General features: G+C 48.2%; 2 protein-coding genes across 7 annotated transcripts in view; both read left to right on the top strand.

The window, feature by feature from the left end:
• Positions 1-15,229, top strand: part of LOC130580884 (UDP-glucuronosyltransferase 1A1-like) — a 36,952-nt gene extending 21,723 nt beyond the window's left edge. For 4 of the 6 annotated variants that reach the window (XM_057378660.1, XM_057378661.1, XM_057378664.1 and 1 more), the window contains exons 2-5: positions 11,983-12,114; positions 12,219-12,306; positions 13,310-13,529; positions 14,827-15,229. In XM_057378660.1, coding sequence (XP_057234643.1) covers positions 11,983-12,114; positions 12,219-12,306; positions 13,310-13,529; positions 14,827-15,124 — 738 coding nt within the window. In that variant the 3' untranslated portion in view covers positions 15,125-15,229. Of the gene's footprint in view, positions 1-1,532; positions 2,460-8,229; positions 9,155-11,982; positions 12,115-12,218; positions 12,307-13,309; positions 13,530-14,826 lie in introns of those variants that run through there. The other 2 variants (XM_057378665.1, XM_057378662.1) reach the window with 2 other exon arrangements.
• LOC130580887 (UDP-glucuronosyltransferase 1-6-like) lies at positions 3,440-8,167 on the top strand. The gene has a single exon (XM_057378667.1). The coding sequence runs from the start codon at positions 6,067-6,069 to the stop codon at positions 7,048-7,050; it is 984 nt and encodes a 327-aa protein (XP_057234650.1). The 5' UTR covers positions 3,440-6,066; the 3' UTR covers positions 7,051-8,167.
• Positions 15,230-15,747: the final 518 nt, after the last annotated feature.

Genomic DNA, 15,747 nt, shown 5'->3' on the forward strand with positions numbered 1-15,747 from the left:
GTCCTCACAGATCCTTTTCTYCCCTGTGGGCAGATAGTGGCAGAGCACCTTTCCCTCCCTTCTGTGTATTTCCTGCAGCAAATGCCATGTGGTTTGGAACACAAGGCCACCCAGTGCCCCAACCCCCCTTCCTATGTGCCCAGGTTGTTCACAGACCTTACAGACCGCATGACCTTCCCCCAGCGGGTCAAGAATSTRCTCTTCGAAATCTCACATCTTTTCCTCTGCAATGCCGTCTTCRATCCTTACGGAAARCTGGCTTCCGAGTTCCTCCAGCGGGAGGTGACKGTGCCCGATCTCCTGCGCCAGGCTTCCATTTGGCTCATGAAGCTGGACTTTGTCTTGCAYTACCCAAAACCCTTGATGCCCAACATGGTTTTGATTAGYGGAGTGAATTGTGCTTACAAGAAGCTGAATCAGGTGGGTCACGCACTGTTTGTTCTTGTTCTTGCAGGCTTTGAAATCCTCTGACAAGATGCAAGTCAGATTTTGATAGAAAGTTCTCTTCCTTTGGGTWGTTKCAGGAGGATTTCAAAGWGCTCTTMTTTTGCACAGAGGTKCTGGTTCTGGTATCCATGCAGGWTTATCAGAGTGTAAAGGTGGAGAAGGTGTTGTACATGGAATTAGCTCTRGAAGATTCCACATYGGTCCTGTGCCTGTGCTCCAAGCCAGCTTTGGGTTGGAGTGGTTTCCTCAGAGCCTCTTCCCTCAAGGCTGTTGGTGTGGTGCAAACATTCTTTGATTTGAGGAGGCTTTCCTTTATCCTGTGGTCCCACTTGGCTGATTTCCTCTACAATTCTGGTCTTCTTTTTCTCCTTTAATGAASGATTCTCTATGCTTTKMATTGTCATAGACTCATCAAACATTTTCATCTGGAAAGACATTTGAGACCACTCTGAGAACCTCCTGTCAAAGCATTTYCAGTTAGATCAGGTTGTTCCTTTTTCTATCTCCTCAAGTTTTAAATACCTCCACAACCTCTAATTTTCTGTAACTTTGTGAAACTTGGTGCTCTTAGTGAGTGATGAATGTGTTTGTGGGGCTGTCAAAGCTTTGCAGTCAGGTGTAATCCCTAATTAGCAAATTCTTGTAACCAGGTCTGGTATTTACTGAGAAATGCACCTCAGGCTTCTGTCCTTGTTGCCTCATGCGAATTTTTCTGCTTCTTCACCGGGTATTTCCAACGCTGGAATCCTGAGGAACGTGGCAGGCTGGGGTCTCTCAGCTTGAGAAGTCTCTGTTKGCAGCCAGATCTGGAAAAMAATGGGTTTGGTGATGGCTATGTGAGACCTGCCAATAAACTCCGGGAGCCTGAAGGAGCTCTGGTGACTTGGCAGGTCACACTCAAAGGTGACAAAAAAGCCAAAGGTTTTGTTATAAAAYACGAGGCTTATCTGGCGCATCACCAACATTTATCAGCTGCCCAAACTCTGCTGCTTGTTCTGCAGCCTTTTATCACATCAGGGATTACACATTTACCCCTCAGCAAATAAAACAACAATCCCATGCTGGGCTGTGGCACACATTGAGACCGTGGAGTGCGCTCCATTTCTCCAGAGCTGCCGGGGGTTTCCTTCCTTGGAGGCACTCACCTGATTTCTGCAGGAATGGCCCCAGGGCTCGGTGTTTCCCCACGAGCTGTGGTTCTGCTCCTGTCCCTGCTGGGTCTGGCAGCTGCTGGGAGGCTCCTGGTGGTGCCGGTGGACGGGAGCCACTGGCTCAGCATGCTGGAAATGCTGGACATGCTCCAGCAGAAGGGACACGAGGTGGTGGTGGTGGCACCCGAAGTCTCTTTGCAGATCAAGCCGTCAAAGAGCTTTGTGATGAAAATGTACCCGGTGCCTTTCACGAAGGAAGAGATGGATGAAGTTTTCAAAGGATCAGTACTGGATTTATTTGCAGGAGGATCTTTTCTGGAAAGAGTTATGAGGCAGTATGAACAGGCAAAGAAAACCACGGCTCTGTTCCTGGCYACCTGCACACACTTAATCCACAACAAGGAGCTCATCAGGTCTCTGGAGGAGAGCAAGTTTGATGCCATCCTCACAGACCCTGTCCTACCCTGTGGGGCCATCCTGGCTGAATATCTTTCCCTCCCTTCCGTCTATTTCCTGCAGCAAATTCCATGTGGTTTGGAATATCAGGCCACCCAGTGCCCCAACCCCCCTTCCTATGTGCCCAGGGTGTTCACTGACCTTGCAGACCGCATGACCTTCCCCCAGCGGGTGAAGAATCTACTCTTTGAAATCCCAAATTTTTTCCTCTGCGATATTGTCTTCAATCCTTATGCAAAACTGGCTTCSGAGTTCCTCCAGCGGGAGGTGACTGTGCCCGATCTCCTGCGCCAGGCTTCCATTTGGCTCATGAAGCTGGACTTTGTCTTGCATTACCCAAAACCCTTGATGCCCAACATGGTTTTGATTAGCGGAGTGAATTGTGCTTACAAGAAGCAGAATCAGGTGGGTCACGCTCTGTTTGTTCTTGTTACTCTTGCAGGCTTTGAAATCCTCTGACAAGATGAAAGTCAGGTTTTGATAGAAAGTTCTCTTCCTTTGGGTGGTTGCAGGAGGATTTCAAAGTGTTTTGCTTTGTACAGAAGTGCTGGTTCTAGTATCCATGCAGGATTATCAGAGTGTAAAGGTGGAGAAGGTGTTGTACATGGAATTAGCTCTGGAAGATTCCACATTGGTCCTGTGCCTGTGCTCCAAGCCAGCTTTGGGTTGGACTGGCTTCCTCAGAGTCTCTTCCCTCAAGGCTRYTGGTGTGGTRCAAACATTCTTTGATTTGAGKAGTTCTTCATTTATCTTTTGGCTGATTTCCTCTTAAATTTTGTCCTTTTCTTCCCTTAAAGATGGATTCTCTATGCTTTTAATTGTCATAGGCTCATCAAACATTTTCATCTGGTAGGCCCTTAGAGGTCTCTCTGAGAACCTCCTGTCCTAACCTGTCCAGGTCAGGTTGTTCTTTTCGCTGTCTTGTCAAGTTTTAAATATCTCCCATAGTGAACATACTTTATTAAATCCAATTCATTCCTGTATCCAGTTTAAATTCTTCATGTTGTGGCTTATATTTGTTACCTCTTGTCCTGTCACTGTCAATCTCATATTTTTGTCCACTTTTTGTCATCTCCTGCAGTCCAGCTGGAGTGCATCCTGTCCTGTGGCATGGGATTATCCCATTCCAGAGGCAGAATTTGGCTTTTGCCTTTGCTGGCCTTCGTGATGCTGCTATTGACTCATTTTTCCAGCTTGTATATCCCAAGCCGGTGATGCACCTTAGTTAAATTTTCCTTCAGGATTGAAAAAAATTAATCATAAGTTAAGTTACTTTATTCTTCTTAAGTGAATCTTGGATTTGTCACAGCCTTTTCTAAAAAAGTGTTTTCAAATAGATTTTGTAGAGTATTTAGAAAATAGATTTTGCAAAGTAATACTGTAAACTCTATTTTAAATAATAACTATTTCCATTGAGTGTTTCAGACACTTAYTTTGCAAAATGGTCAGATAAGGCTGATTTTTCAGAAAAAGCCCAATCTCACACGGTTAAAAAGGAGCATTTTTAAGAGGATTCAAACTTGGCACTCAGGCTAGAAAAGTAGAGAGGGAGTAAAGTGCACAGCTAAACCTACAAAAAGAATTATGGCAGAGCTCCAGAAAATCTGGAAAATCGTAGCTAAAGCCACAAAGGGAACTGATAGTTTCTCCCAATATTTAACACTGAAGTGCAGCAAGCTTAAAGCAAACAAAAGCAAGTGTGTTTTTTTCACACCATGCCCCAAAAACTCCCCCAAATCAGCCTCTCAAAAGCCGCAGATTTTCTTTTTTTTGCAGACAAACCCTCTGACTTTAAAAGGGATCGAGGTGGTTAATAAGAGGTGCGGGCTGCCTGCCAGGATTTGTAGGCTTACAGGAGAGATAATCGTGGATTCCCTCAGCTCTGATATTTGCTGTACCGATTCCAGCTCACGACCTTGGCACTCAGCTCTGCACTTTCACTCGGCTTTCTCCTCTTATCTCCCCGTTGGAATGGGCTGGACTCGTGGACTTCACTCTCTGCCCTCGTAAACACGTGGGAGGGTGTTCGTGTGCTGCTCAAAATCCAGTGGCATGACTTTTACGAACTTTTGCTGAACTTCCCTGAACTTTTTTTTTTTTTAAACTTTTCTGAACTTGGCCTCAAGGGTTGGGTTGAGGTTTGGGTTTTTTTTACCTTTGAATGTCGTTTTATAGGGTTTTTTAGGGTTTTATAGTAGCATCTCATGGATGACACACGTTTGGCTGAAATGTTAACAGAACTTAACGAGGTGGGAGTGATTATGGATCAAATATGAGATTTGAGAGGCCTTTATGCAGGGTAGGAGTGTGTCTGCAACTCTGGCTTTACTACCTGAGTATGTACTGCCACCTTAAGGCTTACTCAATGCTGCTTCATCTCGTTATTTCTACCACAGATATGTGGAAATGCAGCCCCAGCAGGTGAGAATCCCTTCCCTCCACCCTCAAAAACTGAAAGTTTTTGCTCCTTCAGTGCCACCCCACTGCCAGCTCCAGCCAAAGGTTTGCTTCACCAGCTGCAGAATRGGACTGCATCAAATCACAGAATTGTTGAGGTTGGGAACTCCSTCTAAAATCAGAGTCCAACCTTTAACCCAGCACTGTCAGCTCCACCACTAAACCATGCCCCGAGTGCCACATCCACAGGTTTTTTGAGCGCTTCCAGGGATGGTGACTCCACAAAGGACAACCCTTTCCATGAAGAAGTTTTTCTCAATATCCAATCTTACGCTCCCTGCCAATGTCTGAAATTCTTATTTAGTGCATTTTGCTTAAATATTACAGTCCTTCTTGCTGGCTTGTAAGAAACTCTTTTCCTAACAGGCCATGTGGGAGAACCTCCTCTCCAAATAAACATTTTAGGACACTCTTCATTTAAATCTTGGAATAGGATTGGCCTTGGGGTGTATTTATCACACTCAGTGCCTTTGGCAAAGGGGGCCATTTCAAGCGTTGGATTTCCCATCAGTCCTACCTGCTCCAAGAAAACTCTTCCAGACCTGGAGAAACTGCTCAGAGTTCCCTCTGCTCAGGTGTGCTTGGTTGGGGGGTCTAAAAGCATCTTGTCTTCTCCACCCACCTCTTGTCCAGGTACCATTCCCATATCTTGTTCTGCTTTTGKGAACTCRCAAACTTTTGCCATCCAATTTTTCYCTAKCCACACAAAATCTGCCTTAGTGGCCGGTTGAGATCTGCTTTGCCAGGCCCTCCCGTCCGCAAGCATGGGCTTCCCCATGCTCAGACCACAGCCAGGCCTTCTGAACTTTGGGAAAGGGAAGGAAATCCTTTATTAAGAACTTCCAAACGCATTTGTAGCCTCTCCCCTCTGAACTCCCATGGCCCCTCTTGAGCAAGAGCCACGTGTTCCACTGTGTTATCGCTTTTCAAAATGATGTTTGGCCTCGAGCCGCTCACCTACGAACTCTGATGGCCCCTGCTGAGCACAGACTGTTTTCTGCTGTCTCACTATTTTGCTGAGAAGGTGAAAGGTGCTTGGTTAATGTGTCACCCAAACTTTGGTGACTCCTGCTTGCCATGGAGAACAATCTCCGTGAACTCTGGTTGCCTTTCTAAGCAAAGGTTGGAGTTTAGGTCTTCCATGCCAACGGTGCAACACGATTCTTGTGGGATAAGATCTGTGGAGTGGTCATAAATTTGATTCCTGGCTTGAAACTGGCCTAGGCCAATCAAGGGCACAATTAATCACTTGAAACAATCCTGACAGAGCAAAAAAGACCCCTCCACAAACAAATGCTGCCTCTGCKAATTGCTCTGAATCATTGAAGATAATTAAATGCATGGGAAAGCTTCTTTAGGTGCCTTGATAGCACTTTAATCAAGGCCTTTATCAGCAACGTGGTCTTCGAACTCCGATGATCTGTCTTAGTAAACTGTTTGTAGATACAAACATTAAAGTCCAGCACAATATAAATGAGGGACGAGGAGTTTTTGCTTCATAYGCTGTTGAAAAAATTAGGAAGGAGCAGCTCATTTCTTCTCCCCCRTGACAGTTATGTGGAGGCACCAGGTGCCTGCTGGGCTTGTGCTTTTCCTCGCTTGCTGGAGCCTGGCAGAGGGTGGGAAGCTCTTAGTGGTGCCTCAGGATGGAAGTCACTGGCTGAGCATGCGCATGGTCCTGGAGAAGCTCTGGGAGAAGGGGCATGAGATTGTTGCCGTGGTTCCCGAAGCTGCCTTGTTCTTGAAAAACTCCCAATCCTTCACCGTCAAAACATACTCGGTGCCTTACAGCCAGGAGTTTGTGGATAAATCGTACCAGGAGCTGGGGACAAAGAGCTTTGAGTTGACACTCTCAGCCGTGCTCAGCAACATMTCGGGGATGACCAACATGTTCTCTTCCGCCTGTCGGCATCTCTTGTACAACGAGGAGCTCATCCAGTACCTCCAGGACAGCAAATTCGACGCCATCATGATGGATCCYGTGCTGCCCTGTGGGCCAATTCTGGCTGAGCACCTGTCCCTCCCTTCCGTGTACTTCATGCGCGGCCTTCCRTGCACCTTGGACTACAAAGCCGCGCAGAGCCCCAGCCCCGCGTCCTACGTGCCCAGGGGTTTCTCCTCCAGCTCTGACCACATGGCATTCCCAGAGCGCGTGAAGAACTTCCTGATCAGCCTCTCGGAGCCTTTGTTTTGTCACCTGTTTTACTCAAACTACCAGAGCTTGGCCTCTGAGTTCCTGCAGAGGGATGTGACGATGCAGGAGCTGTTCAGCCGAGCATCAGTTTGGCTGATGAGATACGACTTCGTTTTTGAGTTCCCACGCCCCGTAATGCCCAACATGGTTTATATCGGGGGCATCAACTGCCAGCAGAAGAAGCCCCTCTCAAAGGTTTGTCGTTGCTCACCCTTGAGGGTGGTGGTGGTGCTCGATCAAGATGTGCTTTTTGTAAAAAAGAAAAATGTCCTTCCTGTAGTAATATTGGTGCTTGAGTGTGGTGGGATCCCAGGATGGTGTGGCAGTGGCAATCTTAGGCGTTGAGAGATCATCACAAGGTTTGCTGAAGGGTTTCTCTCCAGGAGAGCTTAGGTCAAGTTGTCACCATCACTCGCGATGTGCTCTGCGTCTGGGTAAATGATGATATAATTCCAGGCCACAGGGTTTAATATTTAATATTCATAGGTTAATCGCAGGATACTTAATTGGACAAAATAAATGGAAGTGTGGAATTAACTCTGAGGATAAAACCAGGCACTTGTGCTGTGCCACAGAGTGTGAAGCTGGGTGAAGCACAGGACATCGGGGCAGGTTTAGGGTGGAAAGCAAGGAAAGGTTCTTACCCCAGAGGCTCCTCAGGGAAAAGGCACAGCCCCAGAGCTCCAGGAGTGTTTGGACAGCACTGCCAGGGGTGCACAGGGTGGGATTTGTTGGGGTGATTGGGGTGTCTGTACATGGCCAGGAGTTGGACTCCGTGGTCCATGAGGGTTAGGATATTCCAACTCAGGATATTCCATGATTCTGTGTGCGCCAACATCACAAAACCAAGGGTGCAAAGACGGCAGAGGGAACTCTGTTGCCTCTGGGTTTGTGCTAGCAGCAGTTCAAGTAAGAGGATGGCTGGGAAAAGGAGCCTTCAGGGTTGTAACAACTCTCCCTCGTTCGAATCTCCCTCGTGCTGTGCAAACACTGCTGCTTTACTCTCCTTTCAGACCATCGGGGTGCTGCTAACACGAGTTATTGCTGAACTCACAACACATTTACTACAGCCAGCTCATGGCTTTCACTTCGATAACTGCTCTGATAGAGCACCAAATCTGGGGAAAAACACCTCTCTCTGGATCAAACCTCTGTCAATCTTTGCTTCTTGGTTACGCTCCAGGGACACAAAGCAATCCAAAGGTCAGATTGGCACCAAGCTCTGTATCCAATCAACGCCCTGGGCTCAAGGCAGGGGGTTGATCATTAACAGGGTGTTAATGATGTGGTGATCGCTGGGTCAGTTCCTCTCAGGGCTCTCACTCACCCTCAATCCGTTGGTCACTCGTCCTCCATCCCGGTGTCAATCCGAACACTCAACCTCACCTCGCGGCACCCACTTGCTGAAAGCCTTCCCTGTGCACAGATGATAAACCCAATATTTACCCACAGTTAAAAATTACCCCAATTTCAGCCTGTTAAAAATTAAGCACCCACCTTAGTTAAAACTCCAATGGGAAGTACCCCGCGATTCATTCTTTGACCCCAGCCGCAGTTCCGCCGCCATTTAAAACACTTTGCTGGCAGCACCGGGAAAATGGTTTCTCCAAAGCCAGGATTTCTTTCTCTTGCCTCTTGGGCTGTGTTTTTTCTGCTGCTGGGGATCTCCTGTGAAGGTGGGAAGCTCTTGGTCATACCCATTGATGGCAGCCACTGGCTCAGCATGCTCCCGGTTGTGGAGAAGCTCAGGGACAAGGGACACGAAATCGTGGTGCTTGCACCAGCGGTAAATTTGCGGATCCACTCCTCCCCGCTTTACACCCTGAAAACCTACCCCGTGTCCTACACCAAGGACTTCGTGGAGGCAGAGTTCAAACAGATGGGCCACAGGAGCTTCACGCCTCAACCCTTCTTGAAGAAACTCTCCAAAATAGCCAACTTCACGAGCATGTTCCTGGATTCCTGCAGGCGCCTCCTGTCCGAGCAGGAGCTGATCCGATACCTCGAGGGAAGCCAGTTTGACGCCGTGTTCATGGACCCGTTCTTCCCGTGCGGGCAGATCCTGGCAGAGCACCTCTCTCTGCCCTCCATCTACTTCGTGCGGGGGCTGCCCTGCGGCCTGGAGCTCGGTGCCACGCAGTGCCCCAGCCCTCCTTCCTATGTGCCACGCTCCTTCACCCGCTCCACGGACCGCATGTCCTTCCCGCGGCGCCTGGCCAACCTGCTGGCTGCCCTGGCCAGCTCCATGGCCTGCTCCGTCCTTTATGCCCCCTACGAGCCCTTGATCCGGGAATTCCTGCGGCGCCAGGCCAGCGTGCCCGAGCTGTTCGGCCACGCCGCCGTTTGGCTCATGAAATACGACTTTGTCTTTGAGTACCCCAGGCCGCTCATGCCCAACATGGTTTTGGTCGGAGGCATAGGCTGCACCCGGGAAAACAAATTATCCCAGGTTAGTTCCCGTTTTTTTTTTTTTTTTTTTTTTTTTTTTTTTTTTTTTTTACCCTGGGTTAGCCGTGGGTGCGCTGCGAACTCTTTCCAGGAGATGGAGCTCCCAGGCAGCAGCTGGGAATTCTGCATTTTGCATTTTTGCACCTCTGCATCCCTTGAGCAATGAGGAAAAAGTTACTTGGTGAGGCATCTCTGCGTTCCCTGAACAACCTGCACCAAAAAAAAAAAAAAAAGAGGAAGGCTTTTTCTTTTTCCCATTTTTTCCTGTCTCTTTCCATTCCTTTTTCCTGTCTACAGCTTCATTAAGAGGGGCAGTGGAGGGACAGCTCCCATCTCTGCTCTGTGTGACCGGGACACAACCCAGGGAACGGCTGGAGCTGTGCCAGGGCAGGTTTAGGGTGGATTTTGGGAAAGGTTCTTCTGTCCCCAGAGGGTGCTGGGCACTGCCCAGGTTCCCCAGGGAATGGGCACAGCCCCAGACCTCCAGGAGGATTTGGACAGCGCTGCCAGGGATGCACGGGGGAGATTGTTGGGGTGTCTGTACATGATCCTTGTGGTTCCTTTCCAGCTCAGGATATTCCATGAACTTCAGACAGCTCAGCATGAAATCCCCACCATCTGTGAAGCAGCATTTCTGCCTCTTTTGTGTCAAATACTCTACACTCTGTATTTTTCTTGAACCGTGCCAAACTTCCTCAAAATGGGGTATCTCCCGCTTTCCATTAAGAAATCTTCCTAATTCTCTTATTTGTCCAAGAATGTCCACAGCAGGTATTTCCTAAAGGTATGAGCAGGTGCTGATTAAAACAACTCAAAATAACCTTCATATTCCCAGAGCAGGTCTTCAAAAAGTTTCCTTGTGGTAGGAGAACTTCTGAGCGGAAAATCAGACCTTGGAATGCAAAAACATTTAAAGAACCAAGTAAAACTGATGTCCCAGAATATAAACAGGGTGAAACACGCCTCTAGACAGCCACAAAAATTCAGAAAAGAGCATCAGCTGAGTCCGTTTTGGTTGTCCCTGCCTGTGGCAGGGGATGGGAATGAGAAGATCTTTAAAATCCCTTCCAACCCAAAGCATTCCAACCAAAGTTATCCCGTCAGATCCCAGAGATAACACAGCAATTGCCAGACTTACAGGAACATTCATTTCATTCTATTCCATTTATTTAACTCTGATGCCTACAACAATTTCCTCCAGTTTCTCCTTCCCTTCCTTGGCTGGACCAAACATTTTTCTACGGCAAATAATTTTTCTGCTCCAGCCTTGGGCTGTTTTTTTCTGCTTCACTGGAATCCTTTTGTTCCTGGATTCCTGCGCTCGATCTCCTTCTATAATTTAAATTGCTCAAACAAAATAGAGACAAAACTGGCAACAGTTCAGTGTTATCATGCCCCAAGCAGATACAATCAATCCAGATATTAGAAATTTGAGTTACCTGCTGGCAGAATGAGTTTCCAGGATTTTAATTCTCTCTTGTGGTCTGAAAAGAAAGGGCACCAACTCTGAATCCAGGCTTGGGTTAAATGTGCCCATTTTTATTTCCCCAGGATTAATTTTTCTGTAGGGTCATAGAACAGGTTGGGCTGGAAGGGACCTTGAAGATCATCCAGTGCCACCCCCTGCCATGGCAGGGACAATTCCCACCATCCCAGGGTGCTCCAAACTCCATCCAACCTGGCCATGGACACTGCCAGGGATCCAGGGGCAGCCACAGCTTCTCTGGGCACCCTGTGCCAGGGCCCCCCACCCTCACAGGGAAGGATTTCTTCCTAATATGTAACTCAAATTTCCCCTCTTTTAGTTTGAAGCCATTATTCCCTGTCCCATCACTCCAGTTCCTCATGAAAACTCCTTCTTTCTGAGCCTCCTCAGGCACCGGAAGGGTTTTTTAGGTCTCCATACACCTTTCTCACCTCCAGGCTGGACAGCCCCAATGTCCCAGCCTGTCCCCACAGGGAAGGTGCTCCTGTGTCCTTATCAACTCCCTGCTTCTCTCTGGACTTGCTCCATCAGCTCCATGTCCTTCTCACTCTGGGGATCCCAGGCTGGATGCAGGATTCCAGGTGTGGTCTCAGGAGAGGGGAGGATCCCCTCCCAGGACCTGCTGGCTGTGCTCTTTGGATTCAGATTGATCAATAACAACTCTTTTTCCTCATCCCAATTTTGTTGTGCTCCCTGCTTGTTTGGTTACCTTTCCAGGGGGTTTAGTGGGATTCATGGCAGGAATTGACAGAATCACAGGATCACAGAATCACAGGATCACAGAATCACAGGATCACACACAGAATCACTGAGTCATAGGATCACAGAATCATGGAATGAATCACAGAGTCACACACACAATCACAGAGTCACAGAGTTACAGAATCAATCACAGAATCAATCACAGAATCAATCACAGTCACAGAATCACGGAATAACAGAGTCAATCACAGAGTCACAGAATCACAGGATCATAGAGTCACAGAATAAATCACAGAATCACAGAATCATAGAATCACAGAATGACAGAATCAATCACAGAGTCAATCACAGAATCACAGGATCAATCACAGAATCACCAGGATTGGAAGAGACCTCCAAAATCTTCAAGTCCAGCCCCTGCCCCAACTCCTCAACTAACTCACAGCACCCATCCCCACATCCAAACTTTGTTTAAAAATATCCAGGGATGGTGACTCCACCACCTCCCTGGGCAGAGCATTTCAGTGCTTTATCACCTTTTCTGTAAAAAACTATTTTCTTTCTGATATCTAACACCCAAGAGAATGTCTAATTCTGACAGGAGGGAGGACTTTGACTAAAGGCTTCCTCTCCTTTGGCAGGAATTTGAAGCCGTGGTGAACGCCTCCGGTGAGCACGGCATCGTTGTCTTCTCGCTGGGCTCCATGGTGTCCGAGATCCCCATGAAGAAAGCCATGGAAATCGCCGAGGCCTTGGGAACGGTCCCTCAGACGGTAGCCAACCCCTCCTCCCCTCCAGCAGAGCAGCTACCCGCTGTTCTCAGGTTCTCCCTCCCTCCTCCTGCCGGATCTCACTTGGATTTTGCTCCCCTGGCCAGGTGCTGTGGCGCTACACGGGCAAGGCACCCCCCAACCTGCCCAAGAACGTGAAGCTGGTCAAGTGGCTGCCTCAGAACGACCTCCTGGGTAGGTGTGACCCACCTGGCTGTCACCTCGGTGTCTCTTGAGCATCCTCAGTGGGTCAGCTGGGAGTTACCGGCCCCTGACGCGTCGCTGTGGGTCACAAACCTTCCTGGCAGCCTTTGAGGCCAGGGATTGTCCTTTAGAAATGTAGCTGAGAATTGCTGAGTTATAGAACAACTCTGTTTGGAGAGGTTTTCCAGCTCTTGAATACCAGCCAAAAACAGTACCATCATCTCTCACTGAGCAGTCTGAACACCCAAATGTGTTTTTGTCCCGTTTTCTGCACCAAAAGGAGAATTTGTGGCCCTCAAGTGTGCACTTCCAGACAGGTCTTGGGGCTTTTAAAGGGGTGGGATTGTTCCTGTTGTGGCCAGGAGAGCATTTGTTGGTTACAGAACGGGGTTCAGCTGTGAGAGACTTTCATTAGCATGGATGAAATGGTAAAAAAGTAATCGATGGTAATCAATGCTCTTCAGGTAAAAAAATAATCTATGGTAATCAATCCTCTTCAGATAAAAAAAGTAATCAATGGCAATCAATCCTCTTCTGCCTTTCCTGAAATAGTGAAAAAGTAATCGATGGTAATCAATGCTCTTCAGGTAAAAAAATAATCTATGGTAATCAATCCTCTTCAGGTAAAAAAATAACCTATGTTAATCAATCCTCTTCAACCTCATCCTGAGATGGTAAAAAAGTAATCAATGGTAATCAATGCTCTTCAGGTAAAAAAGTAATCAATGGTAATCAATCCTCTACAACCTCTCCTGGCTCTGGTTTGATCCTAAAATCTGAGGATCCTTGGAGGATTACCCAAAATTAAGGCAGAGGTCTACAACCTTCTGACTCCTGAGTGTGCCCGTGAGGAATGATGACCAAACCCTACAGCAACCCCAAACCCTTGATTTACCCCAACCATGACCCTTTTTTGTGCGGGTTTTTTCCCCGGGGATGGGCTGCTGGGTGTCAGTGAACCCAGGAACTGAGCAAAGCCTGTTTCACCCCACAGCCCACCCCAAAACCCGTGCCTTCATCACCCACGGTGGCTCCCACGGCGTCTATGAGGGCATCTGCAACGCCGTGCCCATGGTGCTGATGCCCCTATTCGGGGACCAGATGGACAACGCCAAGCGCGTGGAGTCGCGGGGAGCGGGGCTGACCCTCAACATCCTGGAAATGACCTCCAGCGACATCTCCAACGCCCTGAAAGCTGTGATCAACGAGAAAAAGTCAGTACCAGGGGCACAGCCTGCCTCCTTCCTCTTGTGCAGCCCCAGAACGTTCACTCCCAGCTTTACGTTTATGTTTTTCTGCTCCTAAATGGTTYCTTTAATGAAAATTACGGATTTGAGAGCAGCTTTTTCTGTGGAGAAGCTGATGCTCACCCTGGTTCAACTTCAGGCTGTCCCTCTGTAATATTTAGGGTACAAGAAGTAGCTGAGAGGGGAGGATGCAGGGATCAGGGGAGATGAATTATAAACCCAATGGAAGAAATCAAGTTGCCCAAAAAATCACCTCCTTAAAGCCCAGGCAGAGACAAAGTTTGCCCTTTGACACAAGGRGCAAACAGCTTTTGTTCCCCAAACCTCTGGTGGCCAGGGGGGAGCCTGAAAATGTTGAATTTTCTTGGCACTTCTTGCCCAGCAGCAGAGGGAAGAAGGAAGGTGGGTGGCGATAATCCAGGAATTATTTCCTCGCAGCCAGCACAGTTTATCAAACATATTTATCACTCGCTGATCTCACAGGTGAGTTTTCTCAGGCATTTCTCCCCTCTCAGTGCTCCTAAGGAATTCTGTGGCTGGACAATTCCAGCAGGGAGCAGGAAGAAGCCATTACCCTTCTCTAGGGGCTCAAACCCACATTTCCCTCCTTTTATTCTGTCACAGGAAACAGCACTCTCTGCCCCTGTAACTTTGCCATTTTCCTTCTCAAGGGGCTGAAACTGAGCATTGCCTCTTTTTTTTTTCTATGGTTGAAAACTTCCTGGGTGTGTAACTTTGCCATTTTCCTTCTCAAGAGGCTCAAACTGACCTTTCCCTCTTTTTTTTTTTTTTTTTTTTTTTTTTTTTTTTTTTTTTTTTCTGTCATTAGTATTTCCCTCTTTCTTTTTCTGTCACTGGAAACTTTCTGGGTGTTTAACTTTGCCACCCCCCTTCTCAAGGGGCTCAGACTGAGCTTTCCCTCTTTCTTTCTTTGGAAACTTCTTGGGTGTGTAATTTTGCCATTTTCCTTCTCAAGGGGCTCAAACTGAGCTTTCCCTCCTTTTTTTTCTGTCATTAGAAACTTTTTTTTTCTCCTCTCACTGGAAACTTCCTGGGTGTTTAACTTTGCCATCCGCCTTCTCGAGGGGCTCGGCGGCACGAGAGAAGTTGTTGTTACCCACTCGTGGGAGTGTCCTGGGTGGGGTTTGGAGCAGCCTGATTTGGTAAAAGTTGTCCCTGGCCGTTAGGGACGWGTTTTAGATCCTTCCAACCCAACCCCAGCCACGATTCCGCGTTTGAAACCCCGACCCCGTTCTCCCGGCAGGTACAAAGAGAACATCAAGCGCATGTCGGAACTGCACCTGGACAGACCCATCCACCCGCTRGACCTGGCCGTGCACTGGGTGGAGTTTGTGATGAGGCACAAGGGGGCCCCTCACCTGCGCCCCGCCGCCCACGACCTCAACTGGGTCCAGTACCACTCGCTGGATGTCATCGCCTTCCTGGCAGTCGTGGTGCTGCTCTCGCTCTACATCTCCTTCAAGTGCTGCCTGTGCTGCTGCCGCAGGTGCTTCTGCAAGAAGGGCAGGACGAGGAAATCCACCAAAGCCAAGGCTCACTAGTGCCTGGAACCCGCCAGCGCCCCAAAACCCCTCCTCCGGATCAGCGGCGGGGACGGAGAGCGGCTCAAATTGCACCGAAATGAATAAAAACCACTACGATTTTCAGCCGAGGAATGATGGGGGTTTTTCTAAAATCGCACCGATTCCAGCCTGTAATTAACGCTGGGTTGGCAGAAACGCCTCGTGCAGGAGCATTTCAGGGAAGKTCTGAGTGTCAAACCCGAGGCTTGCTCTCTGTTAAATCCCCCCAGAATTGGCAATTTCTACTCCCACCCTGGCACATTTTTTGTGTTTATCTGATTTTTCCCGGGATTTTGACATCCAGAAAGGCTGGGGAAGGACCAGTAGGAGACAAGCGCTGCTTCCCAGCTCTTTTGGGCTCCTCAAACCCTCCCAGCCCCAAAATCTCGGGTTTTGGGATTTRGGCTGATGTCCTGGGGGACAGAGCAGCCCCAGATCCGGGGGCAGGATATAACTTGCAGAGGACTCACGGTGACTTTTAAATTTAACCACTGCACGCAGCAGAGATTTAAAAGCATTTTAGAGGACTTCAAAGCCTTTGGGAACAGGATCTGACCTACTCTGACCAGATTTCTGTTTGAAATCTCAGCGTGGCTGCTGCT

The sequence above is a fragment of the Malurus melanocephalus genome, unplaced genomic scaffold (assembly GCF_030028575.1).
Source record: "Malurus melanocephalus ecotype Western Australia unplaced genomic scaffold, MMel_1.1 scaffold_369, whole genome shotgun sequence".
In the NCBI taxonomy this organism is placed as follows: Eukaryota; Metazoa; Chordata; class Aves; order Passeriformes; family Maluridae; genus Malurus; species Malurus melanocephalus.